Here is a 15,380-nt window from a genome sequence, read left to right on the forward strand (position 1 = left end):
ATGAAACATTTTAATTTATTTTTATATATAGGTTAATTTAGGAAGGACTGGCATTTCTATGATATTGAGCCTTTCTATCCACATACGTGCCATATCTCCCATATAGTCAGGTTCTTTTATGTCTTTCATTAACCTTTATAATTATTCTCTATAAAAGGTGAAACCAGCTGTGTGCAGTGGCTCACACCTGTAATCCCAGCACTTTGGGAGGCCAAGGTAGGTGAATTGCTTGAGGCCAGGAGTTCGAGACCAGCCTAAGCAGGGTGGCGAAACCCCATCTCTACTAAAAATACAAAAAATTAGCCAGGTGTGGTGCTGCATGCCTGTAGTTCTGCTATTCAGAAGGCTGAGGTGGGAGAATCACCTGAGTCCAGGAGTGCCAGGCTACAGTGAGCCATGATCATGCCACTGCATTCCAGCCTGGGTGACGAGAGTGAGACCTTGTCTCAAACACCACAAAAAACTTTGAAGCCTCAACTGTCTCTGGTCTTCACCAGGCTGGGTCTACATGCAGATGTTTTTCTCTTCCCCTGCCACTGCCTCTCAGGTCTTTCTCCCTCCAAGGGGAGCCAGCTGAATCCTTCCACCCTCAAAAGTGACCCCTCCTGCTTTTCGCTGCTCAGACACAGCTGGATTATTCACAGTCATCAGGATCTGAGAAGGATTCTTGTGCTGCTGCTTGTATTTTTATTGTTAACTTGGAAAGTTCGTGTTTACAAATGATGGCATTCAGTCCTCTCTTTCTCTGAGACTTGGCTACTACTACCTCCCCGATGCCTCCTGTCACCCTTCCTTCGTCTTTTTTTTTTTTTTTTTTTTTTTGAGAAGCAATCTTGCTCTGTCACCCAGGCTGGAGTGCAGTGGTGCGATCTCGGTTCACTGCAACCTCCGCCTCCCAAGTTCGAGCGATTCTCCTGCCTCAGCCTCCTGAGTAGCTGGGATTACAGGTGCGCACCACCATGCCTGGCTAATTTTTGTATTTTTAGTAGAGACAGGGTTTCGCCATGTTGGCCAGGCTGGTCTTGAACTCCTGACCTTGTGATCCGCCTGCCTTGACCTCCCAAAGTACTGAGATTACAGGCGTGAGCCACCGCACCTGGCCCAGAGACTTGTATCTTTCACAGTACCTTTCAGGAAGTTGTCAAAATGTGTGCAAAAAAGGCTTGTGAAAAAGCAACACTTTTTTTTCTTGACCCCTTAGAGGCTCTTGATAACCTATAGTGATGAAGAAATGCATAGTCTGGAACATCAGATTATTTTTAAAAAACACATACACACAATAAAAGTGCTTGTATTTCATTTCTGATAAATTATGAGTTTGGAAGCAGCAAATTTTAACAATTAATTATATTTTGTTTGAGTTCATATTAAAATCAGTTTGCATTCCCCAAGGCTAACATTAAAACATCATCTTAGAAAATCCACAACATGGATTAATCTTTGTGTGACAAATGGACTGTTGTCTACATTAAATTATTTTGACAAACACTGTAAACATGAAGAGTCTGGGATGAAAATGTTTAGATCATGAATCTCCTGAAAAATGTGCTGCTGCTTCTGCATATTCCAGGAATAGTCATGAGGCAAATGTTCCAAACATCATTTCTACATTTCTCCCCACTGAAAAGGTGCTAGTTTACTGAATACAAGGACATCACCTGGCAACTTCCTTACCTGCTGTCTGTAAGCTCAAGCCCAGGTCCAACTTTGTGTGGGGCTTAGAGCTGATGAACAGGTAGCAGAGCACACAGGCGGTAACAATGAAGGTGAGAAGGACCATTGCTGCTACAGACAGGCCCACGAGAGCGCCAATGCTGGGGAGAGAAGACCACATGGGAGCTGAGAGTCAGGAAGGGACTTGGGAGGCAGATGTTATAAAAGTGTTGTAGCTAGGCTAGAATGAGTCTGCTGGGAAGAAAATGTACAGAATAAAAATATTTTTTTAAAAATTTAGGTCAGGCACAGTGGCTCATGCCTGTAATCCCAGCACTTTGGGAGGCCGAGGCGGGCAGATCACTTAGGGTCAGGAATTCAAGACCAGCCTGGCCAACATGGTCTAAATACTAAAAATACAAAAATTAGCCGGACGTGGTGGTGGCTCCTGTAATCTGTAATCTCAGCTACTCGGGAGGCTGAGGCACTAGAATCACTTGAACTCGGGAGGCGGAGGTTGCAGTGAGCCGAGATCGTGCCACGGCACTCCAGCCTGGGTGACAGAGCAAGACTCTGTCTCAAAAAAAAAAAAAAAAAAATTTGTGTTGTGTTGTAGGAATCAGCTTTGACTTTTGTTTTGTCCCTACTTATCTTAAACAAGCTTTCTATGCTTTAGCGTGGGAAAGAAAGTGCACCAACTATACGCAAAGGACTCACCACCAAGGACTCATACCTGACCCCGCTCAGCAGCACCATCTCCTTCCCTCCCTACTTTCCTCACCTGCTCCCACCTCAGGGAGCTGGAGATGGTCCTAGGGGACCCCCCATACTGCTGTTTCTTAAGAATCAAGACACATATAGTAGGCCTTAGTTAAAAGCCAGCTGTCCTTCCAGGCTTAGGTAATTTCTTTTCTTTTTGTTTTAAGACAAGGTCTTTGCTCTGTTACTCAGATTGAACTGCAGTGTTGCCATCTTGGCTCACTGCATCCTCAACCTCCTGGGCTCAAGCAGTCCTCCCATCTCAGCCTCCTGAATGGCTGGGACCACAGGTGTGTGCCACCACACCCAGCTAATGCTTTTGTATTTTTTTAAGAGATGGGGTTTTGCAATGTTGCCCAGGCACTTGAGCTCAAGCAATCTACCCACTTTTGCCTCCCAAAGTGCTGGGATTACAGGCATGAGTCACCACACCTGGCACCCTGTCCCACGGCACCCCCCGCCGTCCCCCACCCTTTTTTTTTTAAAAAAAAAATAGAGACCAGGTTTTCTGCATTGTCCAGGCTGATCTCAAACTTCTGGCCTCAAGCAGTCCTCTCACCTCAACCTCCCAAAATGTTGGAATCACAGGCATGAGCCAACCGTGCCCAGCCAAGCCTCAGGTAACTTCTGACCCAACCTCCATTGTTCTGCTCACCACGTCAGTGTCAACTCCATGTCTCAAATACCTCTCCACTGCTGGTCCCTCACCCTCTAACCTCACTGCCTCTGCCCCAGATCAGGCCTTGGTCACCTGGTCTGAAGGAAGAAACAGCTTCATTTTTTCCTCCCACAACACTCAACACAACACTTCTGACACCAGATGTATGGGGGGTTTTCCCCCACACATCAAGCAATTCTCCAGCAGACACCAACTGGGTGTCCTATAATTTGATTCAATTCTGGCACCATCTCTAGGCAAATAGTGTCAGCTCCCACAGGTTACGGCCTCAGTCCCACAAGACTCCCTCCTGCCCTCCCATACCAATTGCAAGTAGTAGGTTGTCACCTGTACTTCTGACCCACCAGCTATAAATCAGTGTGCCCATGGCCCCTTCCTTGGGTTTGATTAATTTGCTAGGACAGCTCACTGAACTCAGAAAAACACTTACGTTTACCGGTTGATTAGGAAGAAGGATATTACAAAGGATGCAGATGAATGGCCAGATGGAAGAGATACATAAGGCAAGGTATAGGGGAGGGCCGTGGAGCTTCCATGTGGTCTCCAATCACACAACCCTTCAGGGACCTCCACGTGTTCAGCAATTCAGAAGTTCTCTAAACCCTGTCTTTGGGATTTTATTGGTGATCAACTCAACCTCTGGGCCCTCTCCCCTCCCTGGAGGTTGGAGTGAGGTGGGGCTGTAAGTTTCAGTGCTCTAATCACATGGTTGGTTTCCCTGGCAACCAGCCCCCATCCTGAGGCTCTCCAGGAGCCCACCGTGAGTCATCTCATTAGAACAAAAGATGCTCTTATCACCCAGGAAATTACAAGGAATTTAGGAGCTCTGTGTCAGGAACTGGGGGTTCAGAGATCAAATTTTAGAACGAATGATGCTCCTAGCCTCTCTATCTACAAGGGCTTTAGGAGCTTCAACTCAGGAACCAGGGGCAGAGACCAAATATGTGTTTCTTTTTTTTTTTTTCTTTCTTTTCTTTTTTTCTTTCTTTCTTTTTTTTTTTTTTGAGACGGAGTCTTGATTCTCCTGCCTCAGCCTCCCCAGTAGGCAGGATTATAGAGCTCAAGTGATTCCCCTGCCTTCAACCTCCCAAAGAGCTGGAATTACAGGCATGAGCCACCGTGTCCGGCCAAAACCATGTTTAATCAGCCTTATCCTCTCATTGTCTAGACCCTGGCCTGTGGTAGGCAGTTGGTAAATACAGTTTGGTACCTACTATGCACTCTCCCAATGAGAAGGCATAGGTGGCATCAGGCTTTGTCTTTGCCTACCCTTTCTTCTCTAGCTCTCCTGCCTATCTTCTTCCCTGACTCTGGCCCCAGACTCCTGCCCTTGCCACTTGTGCAGGATTTCGCTCCCTGTTAGTTAATGGCTAATTTCACTCAACCAAAACACCTGAGAGCTTTGAAGAGTCTGCCTTCCCATCTAAATAAATTATTGGACTCTCTGCAATGGAACAGTATAGCATATATAGAGACCTTATTAATGATATAGATGTTTTCAGGCAGGGCACTGTGGCTCATACCTGTAATCCCAGCACTTTGGGAGAACGAGGCGGGTGGATCACTTGAGCCCAGGAATTTAAGACCAGCCCAGGTAACATGGTGAAACCCTGTCTCTACAAAAAATACAAAAATTAGCCTGTCAAGGTGACCACACGCCTGTAGTCTCAGCTACTCAGGAGGCTGAGGAGAGAGGGTAGCTGGAGCCCAGGAGGTGGAGGCTGCAGTGAGCCATGATGGTGCCACTGCACTCCAGCCTGGGTGACAGAGCAAGACGCAAGACTCTGTCTCAAAAAAGCCAAAAATGTTTTCAGATCTTTTAGATTTTAATTTTTCCTTTTTTCTTTTTTTTTTTTGAGATGGAGTCTCGCTCTGTCGCCCAGGCTGGAGTGCAGTGGCACAATCTCGGCTCACTGCAAGCTCTGCCTCCCGGGTTCATGCCATTCTCCTGCCTCAGACTCCTGAGTAGCTGGGACTACAGGTGTCCGTCACCACACCTGGCTAATTTTTTGTATTTTTAGCAGAGACAGGGTTTCACCGTATTAGCCAGGATGGTCTCGATCTCCTGACCTCGTGATCCACCTGCCTCGGCCTCCCAAAGTGCTGGGATTACAGGCGTAAGCCACTGCGCCTGGCCTAGATCTTAATATCTAAGATAAGAGATAAATTTTTATGAACTTATTGATAATATTCATTGAAAAGAACAAGGCATACTACTAATTACATGGCATAACCCCAATTTAACTAAATAAGTATACATATATACTTAACTATACACATGTACACAATCAAGGTTGATGGAGATACACCAACTAACAGGCTGTCTCTGGGCAGTTCAGGATGTGGAGGTCCTGTCTGGGGCCCCTTGGATCTTATCAGTGTGGAATACTCTGATATTCTGGCCAAAGTTTCCTTCTTTTTTTTTTTTTTTTCTGAGACAGGATCTCACCCTGTCACCCAGGCGGGAGTACAGTGGCACCATCATGGCTCACTGCAACCTCAACCTTCCGGGCTCAAGTGATCCTCCTGCTTCAGCCTGTTGAGTAGCTGGGACTACAGGCATGTGCCACCACACTGAGCTAATTTTGATATTTCTTTGTACAAACCGGGTTTCACCATGTTGCCCAAGGTTGTGTCCAACTCCTAGGCTCAAGCAATCTGCCTGCCTTGGCTATCCTGTCCAAAGTTTCTATTGCCAACAGCTGTTATCTCTTTGTTTGAGGGGTTTCTTGGGCCCAGAACAGGCTCCATGGACACACTGGCAAGTCAATAGTACAGGATAATCAATGCTGTCCTTACCCCACCAGTCCATGACCAATGACTGACAGAAATTGTTAGCTAAATATCCAGCTTCCTGGCCATCAGGTGGGATAACCCTGAGGAGTACATTCTATACTGGCTGGCAGAGTTTAAGCTCCAGTTACCTCTGGTGTAATTTGCTTGGTAATACACCATTGTTGGATTCTTCCCCTCCCTGTCTCACTTTCTCATCCTCTATCAGTGATTTTTGGGATCACTTTCCACGTAAACTACTTGCCATCAAATTCTCATCTCAGAGTCTTCTGGTGAATCCAAGCTTAGACACTGGATTACTCATGACTTCTTTCTCTTTTTGTTTCTCTTGTGCTTTTCATATTTTTTACATTGAGTATGTAGAGCTTTTCAGTTCTTTAGTTACTTTAATTAAACGTTGTTTTCTCATTTGAGATACACTTACTGTTCATAGGGCTGTTATCTGGGAGACTTGTGCTTTGCTTGGGACCCGTGTGTGGGACAACGCTGGGTACCTGGATGGAAAGGGGCCTCTAAGAGAGGCTCTTTGAGGAGTGAGGGGGAGAGTTTTGTTTGTCCCCGTCTACCATTCTTTCTCCAGCCTTCTTGTCCATCCTCTTCCATGACTCTGGGGTGATATGTCCCAGATGGGAGGTCAGGGGGGCAGACACTGTCTCTGCTGATCTGTCCTGGTGACAGAGGAACCAAACTCCAAGGACAGAGTTGGGAACAACAGGGTAGGCTCCAAAGAAGGAAAATCTGTGCTTAGCATGAGATGAACTTCAAATGATCAGAGTCGTCCCATGGTGAATGTACTGCCTCAAGCGGGGATGAGTCCCTGTCATGGGAGAAGCTTGTGCAGGACACATGAATGAGTTACATCTTTCAGTGAAGTTAGAGATTCCTACCCTGGGTAGGAAATTGGATTAGAGAGCCTCGGGCCTTCGAGGATTTCACTGTTCTGACTCTGAAAGATCAAAACCCACTATGACTCCTAAGAAAGAATTGGAGGGACAGCCTAACAACCAAGGGCTTTGGAGTCAGGTAGTTCTAAGTTCAAATCCTGGTTCTGCCAACTGAAAAATCACTTTACCACTCTAACCTTCATTTCCTTCATTTATAAACGTTTCTATCTCACCAGGTGGTGGGAAGGACAAAATGAGGTGCTGTAGACACGGTCTGACCACAAACTCTGCCTTCCTGCAAGGCTGCTGTCTTCTGGCTCACACCCTGGTAAAAACACAGAACTAGTGATGGAGGAGGGTGTTTGGCAAGTGGACCAGACAGTGTGACAGCACCAACTGCTTCTGCACAGGGTGTCTTCACTTCCTGAGGCACAATTTTAAAGATAGCAATTCTCCTTGAGCACTGTCTCTCCCAGGAAACAGTGCTTACCTGGAGATTTTGATGTTTTTAAGGACTGGCTTTCATGAAAAGAGACAAATGGAATTTACAGCAAAACAAGGTCTCCACCCTGCAATATGCTCTGTTAGGAGCATGCCGGAAGAGTTATTTCAAGGTTCAGAGCACGTTGATGCCCTAGACATCCTGAGGACTTTCAGTTCCTCTCCTGCACTTTGCAATTGTCTGTGGTATTTATGAATCACATTATGTCTGAGTCCAGGAAGAGTCACCCTAGAGCCTTTTAGCCACTTGGGGTCACAGAATGGGAACACACTGATCCCACAGAATGGGATGTGACCTCAGAGATCAGCCCATCCAAACCCCAACGAGAGCATTGTCTGAGCCACTAAAGCATGCCACGTCAGAGTTTCCAGGGCAACGGAAGGGACCACAAGGCACAAGAGCTGCCGAGGGAAGAGGCTAGTGGAAGAGGGAAGGAGTCCTGGCTGGGTGCTGAGAGAATTACTCACCTCTGTGTGCCCAGGGGCCAGCACAGTGCCCAGAAGACACTAGAGGGTCAGTGAGTATTTTTCAGATCATCTGAGTGGATCAGGTTATAAGAGAGATTCAGACAGTAGTAGACAGGACAAGCCAGGGCTTGGGATGAGACAGGCCTGAGTTTTCAACCCAGCTCTGCCACTGCCTCTCACTGGGACCCTCGCAGATAGTAACAACCTCTCTCAAGTTTTCTCTTGTGTAAAATGAGGAGAAGTGCCAGGGTTGTGAATGCGTGAGAGCATCTAACCTCTGGAGAGTCTTAGGCAATGTTCTTTAAATCTCAGTCTGCTACGATATTGCTAGGAGATCCCGGACAATTCACTTCCACACTGAATTTCACTTCCCACACCTATGAACCAAGGAAAGGGAACTCTTTTATTGAGCACCTACTATATGCACTGGTCACTTTCATGTGCGTTATTTCTCTTAGTTCTTACAACAATTCCATCACAAATATCTCTATCACCATTTTAAAGTTGAGAGAAAATACCAGAAAGTTAAATAACTTTTCCAATCCACCTAGATAATAAGTGACAGGTTCTGACCAGCCCCAAAGCTCCACACTGTCTCTGTACTTACAAGGGAGGTCAGTACCGTCTTATTTCAACACCTAGCTCAATGCTAACTACACAGTGGGCCTTCAACAAAACTTCATTGTTTCACTTTAGGTGAATGCTGTGAAAGTGCCCTAGCGAGTATTATCACAGTGAGAGAAATCTGATACAGAAAAATTATCACAGTGAGAGAAATCTGACATAGCTGACTCCATCTTGCGTCTAACTTTCCAGTTGTCTTTCTTAATTCCTGGGCACAGGCCAAGTTAACTGTAAGAGGAATTTAGTTTATAGTTTAACCCTAAACCAAAGATGATAACAGCCCCTTCCTAAAACTAACACCCTCCTTGCTCAGGGACTGCAACTGCCTTTGTTAAACTAACAAATTAACCACAAGGTTAGAATTGTTGGTTCAGGAGTCATGTAGCTGGAGGTCACATGATTTGTAATCTCCTCAACTCCTCCTACAGGAGGAGTTGTAAAACCTAAAACTGGTGTTTGAGGTATCTTTCAGACCTTGCATTTTGATAGACCATTTGGTGCCACCTGGACTAGTAACCCATACTAGAAACTGGCTCAACTGGTTTTGTGAGCCCCCCTACCCCAGCAACTGACTCAGCACAAGAAGGTAGCTTTGATCCCCCACAATTTTATCCTTAATCCAACCATTTGGCATTCCCTATTCCCTAGCCCTGTCTGCCACCAATGCTTGAAAAACTATAGTCTCTGAATTCTCTGGTGGGGTGGGGGGTGGGGAATGAGGGTGTGGATTTGAGAATTATGTCCTACTTTGCCACTTGGTTGGCCCTGTGATTATTAAACTCTTTCTTTGCCACAAAACCTGTTGTTCTCAGTGCATTGGTTTTTCTGGGCAGCAAGCAAAATGAACTTGTCAAGTGATTACCGTTGTATCTCTAAATACACTGTGAGTTCCTCAGGGGCAGGGAATAATTGATTTTTGTGTCTCTAATGCCTTGCAAAGTGCCTGGCACAAAGTAAAGGCTAGAATGAATGAATGAATGAATGAATGAATGAATGAATATACGGATGAACAGAAAATACATTAATATAATTCCCTGGGTTATAAATAGCACAAATGTGTAGGATCTGATAACCTGGCCATCTGAAAATCATTTAGAATTGTGGATCGAGTCACCTAGAAAAAGCAATAATATTTGTAATTGTCATTGGCATATGTCAAGTTGATTTCATCTCTGTTATGTCATTTGACCCTCACCACTGCCTTAGTCAGAAATCAGGGCAATGATAGATCATCCTGCTGCCCATTTGATAGATGAAAAGCCAGAGACTTGAGAAGTTTTGGTGGCATAGGATGCTGTCCTTTTCCACCCAGAGGGCAGCAGCCTCTGCTCATATACCTCCAGGAACAGGAAAATCGCTAACTACTGAGATGGCCCACTAGATTTTTGCTGATGGCTGTTTCCCAAAGTAGTCTGAGGATCAAGTTCCATTCTCCAGGTGAGGCCTTTGGAGACGCAGAGGGATTGAGACCTATTACCCTCTCAACCCAACACTTAGGTTCCAGCAATGCAACCCCTTCCCTGAACAAATGGGGAAACTGAGGTCCTATGGGTGGAGATTCAACACTTCAAATATGGCCTGAGCTAGCTTCTGCACTATGCCATTGTCTCGTGATGAACTTGGAGGCAGCTCTGCCTCCCGAGTCTTCTGCCTTAGCTTGAGGATGAGGTACATCCCCAGCACTCACCACAGGGCTTGGCACACACTAAGTGCTCAGTAAAGAGTGCCTGAAAGAATGACTAAATACAAAAGGGAACCAAGGGTTGACGCTGGGCTGAGGCTGAGGTTGGGGTGTAGCACCAGGCAAGGGTTAAGGCTGGAGGCTAAGGTTTGGATGTAGATCTAGATATTAATAATATTTGGAGTCAGGATGTGGGAGAAGCGCTGAGGTGGGATTGCAGGCAGGACAGAAGAGGAGGTTGGGGATGGTGATAGAATAAGGTCTAGGGTCAGTACTGGGGAGTGTGGAAAGTCAGGGATAAGGCTGGTGTTCATATTAGGAAGGGCACTTTGGTGGATGATGATTGGGGTGGAGTTAGGGCTGCCTGTGAATGTTTGAAGATGGAAGTTGCTATTAGGGGGAGGCTTGATATGTGATTTGGGATTGGGATGAGGGTGGTGATGGAACGAAGTTTGGGGTGGGGATAGAGTGAGGATTGTTTTGGGTTAGAGGAGGGGGAGGTCCGAGCATGGTTCTAAATAATGGTTGGGGTCAGGATGAGGAAATCCAGCTGAGATGGGGTTTCAGGGGGTAGTAGGGTTGATGACGTGGGCATGAGGACGGTAAGGGCTGGAGATTGCTGCTGATGTTCAGGTGGGCACTTGGATGAGGGCTGAGGCTGGGGTGAGGAGCTGAGACTGCAGTGGGGATCAAGGTAGGGTGAGGGCCAGGGCCGGTACCTGAGCCACCACATGTAGCTGTGCTCGTAGGGGAAGAAGCTTTGCGGGTCGTCGCAGCAGTACTTGTGGTCGCGGAAGCCGCAGCAGAAGACAGCGGCCGCCTCGCCCCCCGGCCGCGGGCAGCTGAAGCCGCGCACCACCTCCTGCTCTGCGCTCACGTAGCTCGTGCAGGCACCGCTCATTGCGTCCCGCGCCCGGCCCGCCGCCACCTCGGGCCACCAGACGGCCGGCGAGAGCCCGGCGGGGAAGCGAGGGACCGAGCGAGAGGGAGCTGAGTCTGAGAACGCAGAGACGGAGAGACTGAGGGGCCGAGAGAAGCCGACACAGAGACAGAGACAGCAGCGCGGGGCCTCGAGGACCGAGCGGCGGCCAGGTGCGCGGCCCGCGCGGAGGGGAGGCACGGGCGGGGCGGGCGGCGGCGGCGGCGGGCGGCGGGAGTGACGGCGCCGGGAACGCGGCGGGAGCCGGAGCGGACGCGGGGAGCTGGGCCGGAAGCCTCGTGCTCGCCCGGCTCTGCCTGCGCTTCCCGCCCCCGCCCCACTGCGCTCCTACTGCCTGCACGAGGGCGCTGGGTGCGCAACGACACCACGACGCGGCCAGAGTGGCGGGGCGGGAATTCGAGGCCAGGGCGCGGGCGCCTCACCTGCACCCAACCGGCGCGGGAGTCTTGGGGCATTCGGGGCTGGGGCAGACAGACAAGACACCAGCCGGCGACCACACGGCGGGGTCAGTGAGGAGAATGAACACAACCTCACCCAACTTCCGCAACAACCCAGGGGCCCGGGGGATGTTCGCAGCCGTGTTATAGGTGAAAGCTGAGGGCCAGAGAGCAGCCCTAAGCCCATGAGATTTTAACCAGGGGCGGCCTAGTAGGAAGTCCTTGCGCTTTCTGCGGCTTTCATGGTGCCTCTTTTCCAGCGGGCTTTTAGATGTCCTCGTTTTCTGGAGTCCCCGCTAGTCTCTTTCGCTGAGAGCTAGCTCGTGCACGGACAATGTCCACACTCTTCTGTTCATACTGCCTGCCACTGGCCTGGGACAAGGGGCCGAATATGGGTGTGGACGGGCCCAGATGGTAACCTCCTTCCCCACCCTGACCAGCAAAGCCAGCAGACCTGTCCATTTTGAAAAATTACTTCCAGCGAACAAGGGCAGTATTTTCACTAGCATCAGAGAACCATAGACTGAAGGGGCTCTCAGTGCCTTGGCTTCCCCCGTGTACCCTGTTGCCTTATGCCACCTGGAAGGGCTTCATACAGCACCTTCAGTGCCTTAGCTCTACAAAATTCACAGCAGTGGGTAGGGTAGGAAATAGTTACTGTGATGCCTTGGGCACCCCCGACTCTTTCGCGCTTGCTTTGGACGTGTGGGGAACGGGCCATGGGTATCAGGAAATCTGGGCTCCAGCCCAGCTCTACCCCTTCCCTACTGTTTCTCTCTGAGCTTCGGATTCCTTGTCCTCACCCAGGCCAGCTCCTCAGATGCTGATTGTGCTGCTCCCCTGACCTGGGCCCTAGGGCCCCTGAGAGGGATCAGATCTGGGCCTGCTGTTGAGAAACACAGTCTGATGGAGGAGTCAGACTGACTGACGATCACAGCACAGGGCGGTAAAAAGGGAGATGCAAGGACCTGAACACAGAGGGGCACCGTCTGAGGAAGCAGGGGAGGGCTTTGAGGGAGGTAATGTCCTCAAGAGTCACTGTAAGGTCAAATATGAAGGCTGGAGGGAACTGTTGTTATCCTCCAGAACATTCCTCCCCTGAGCTGTGGGTCTGTACAGACTGGGAGCTGGAGAGCCTACACTAATGAGGGTGCACTTCAGCCTCTTTATTTATCAGATGGAGAGTACAGGGGAGGAATGCTCTGGGAGGGAGTGGCTTCCTGGAGGCCTGGAGATCAGCTGGAAGGAAGAAAGCACTCTGCCCTGGCTTTTGGCAAAACTAGGAAGCCTCCAACAATTTCCAAAACCCTCTCCCAGCCAAGAATTAATTTGTTCCTCCCAACAGTCCTCTGGGGTGAGCCAAGCAGGGGTGAATGTGCCTGAAATAACAAGTCCAATGCCACACAGCGATCAATGGCCCAGGCAGGGCTGATACCCATGTCTGTCTCACATGTACCCCTTGGCAGTCTAATGAAGCCTGTGAACCCCTATTCAGACTAATGGGTTTTGTTTTTGTTTTTGTTTTTTGTTTTTTGTTTTGAGATGGAGTCTCATTTTGTCACCCAGGCTGGAGTGCAGTGGCACAATCTCGGCTCACTGCAACCCCCGCCTCTAGTGTTCAAGTGATTCTCCTGCCTCAGCCTCCCAAGCAGCTAGGATTACAGGCACGCGTCACCACTCCTGGCTAATTTTTGTATTTTTAGTAGAGACAGGGTTTCACCATGTTGCCCAGGCTGGTCTCAAACGCCTGACCTCAAATGATCCGCCCACCTCAGCCTCCCAAAGTGCTGGGATTACAGGTGTGAGCCACCACACCAGGCCACAAATAATGCTTTTGACTAGAAAAAAAAATTATTTAGGGTTACAAGGGATACCAATTATATTGAATCATGATTTAGTCCTAGTTTTTAAAAAGTGTCAGTAAGATCTAGAGATGAGTCTATTAATTACTATACTTTTGAAGTGGTGAATGAAAATAACTAGTATTTCAATATGTCTCTGCTATAAAACAATATGAAAATATCTGTGATTTCTATTGGTGACAAAGTCACAAGTACTACTAATACTATCGTGGGTTTTCTTGCCAATATGCATGATGAAAAAAAATACTGAATTTCAGTTGGAGGTAATGCATACCAAGGATGTGATTTTTCCCATGTAAATTATGAACCTTCCGCACTCTATTCAGAGGCTCCTTGGGCTCCGTGGACTCTATGTGAACATCCTTTCATGTCTGTGGTCTGGTTCCTACTTTAATGATTTTTCCTTCATTGTATGCATTGTGTTCCTTCATTCTGTTCTGCAGACACTTATTACAGACCTATGATGTGCCAGGCAATACCCATCCTGTATGTCATGTAGTCCTTGAGAACTTCCTTTGAGGTAGGTGTTAGTCTTCCCATTTTGCAGACAAGGTAACTGAGAGGGAGGTTAAATAATTTACCCACAGCCACGTAGCCAGTAACTGATCAGAGTCCTGTACCGCCTCCTCCTCCCTTCCCAAATGAGGCCTGGGGCCAGAGTCCCCAACTCCAGAAGGGAAAAAACGCATAGGAGGGAAGCGTGGCCAGGGAGAAATATTTATGGAGAACACACTATGAATGGGAAATTGTGCTCTGTGCTTTTCATTATCTCTTTTAATCTTTACACCAACTATGTGTAGTATTACTCTCTCCATTAAGAAAAAGATAGGCCAGGTGCAGCAGTTCATGCCTGTAATCCCAGCACTTTGGGAGTCTGTGGCAGGAGGATTGCTTGAGCCCAGGAGTTTAAAATCAGCCTGGGCATGGTGGCATGCACCTGTAGTCCTAGCTACTTGGGAGGCTGAGGCAGGAGGATCACCTGAGCCCAGGAGTTTGAGGCAGCAGTGAGCTATGATGGTGCCATTGCACTCCAGCTTGTGACAGAGTGAGATGACACCGTCTCTAAAAAAAAAAAAGAAATAAGAAAAAATAACAAAATGCATATTCATTATAAAGCAACAAATTAGAAAATAAAGATAAACCAAAAGAAAAAATAAAAATCACCCATAATTTCACCACACGGAAATATCTATCATATACCCCCAAACCCTGCCCCCATGCACACAATTATGTGCCCACTTTATGGGTAGGAAAACTGAGACCAAGAGAGGTTAAGTAACTTGCTCAGGGATCTACAAGTCAGAAATTCCAGTCACTTTCTTTGTGAGCTTAGGCTGGTCACGGTCACTTTCCCTCTCTGCATATAGGACACTAGCTAAGATTACTCCAGATTGAGGATCCTAAAGTCTGGTACTGGGCCAGCCTTAACAGGACTACCTTCTGCAGGATACACAAAACAGTGCCCTCAAGACCTTGGCAGCTTTTGCTCCAGGAGCCGTGTTCCCTCAGGGAGGGTCGGTAAAGAAATGTCCCCTCCCTGTGGTCTGCTGCACAGCCCAGTGACCACAATCCTGGGGACAACCCCTGGCTGGAAGAGCTGGTTCTGCTAGTGTCACATGGCAACCAATGGCCCAGGCAGAACTAGTACCCTAGCTGTGTGTGTGGTCCGCGGCGGGTCCCTGGCCTCTGGCCCCGGCAGAGCAAGAGCAGCCCCTCCTCTTCCCCTCCGCCCTGGCTGCACTGGCCTGAGAGCGTGAACATGTCCACGGAGCTTTCCCCCAGCCAGGATCGGGTACCAGCTTGCAGTACCAGCTTCTGCAGCTGGAGAAGCAAAGAAAGCATGTGATGTGCATCAAGTCCCTCTGAGTGCCTGGTCAGGAAGGATGCTTCTCTTCTGGAATGAGGCTTTTGTGTCTTGATTGGAGAGAAGCGACCTACATGGTTGGACAGCAAATCCAGGGACAAACCAGTGGCCCACATACCAGCCAGGCTCTTCCTCACTCTTTGTGGCCATGCTTTCCGTTTAGGTCTTCGTTGGTTTGCTGTCTGTTTGTTTTACTAGGCAATCTTTCAGGCACACAAAAAGCGACATGAAGAAT

At 48.2% G+C, this 15,380-nt stretch overlaps 1 protein-coding gene across 3 annotated transcripts in view; it reads right to left on the reverse strand.

The window, feature by feature from the left end:
• Positions 1-11,276, reverse strand: part of SHISAL2A (shisa like 2A) — a 33,989-nt gene extending 22,713 nt beyond the window's left edge. For 2 of the 3 annotated variants that reach the window (XM_038000030.2, XM_007978738.3), the window contains exons 1-2: positions 10,762-11,159; positions 1,675-1,814 (exon numbers count right to left, since the gene is read on the reverse strand). In XM_038000030.2, coding sequence (XP_037855958.2) covers positions 1,675-1,814; positions 10,762-10,943 — 322 coding nt within the window. In that variant the 5' untranslated portion in view covers positions 10,944-11,159. Of the gene's footprint in view, positions 1-1,674; positions 1,815-10,761 lie in introns of all 3 variants that reach the window. The other variant, XM_073008123.1, reaches the window with a different exon arrangement.
• Positions 11,277-15,380: the final 4,104 nt, after the last annotated feature.

The sequence above is a fragment of the Chlorocebus sabaeus genome, chromosome 20 (genome assembly GCF_047675955.1).
Source record: "Chlorocebus sabaeus isolate Y175 chromosome 20, mChlSab1.0.hap1, whole genome shotgun sequence".
NCBI lineage: Eukaryota > Metazoa > Chordata > Mammalia > Primates > Cercopithecidae > Chlorocebus > Chlorocebus sabaeus.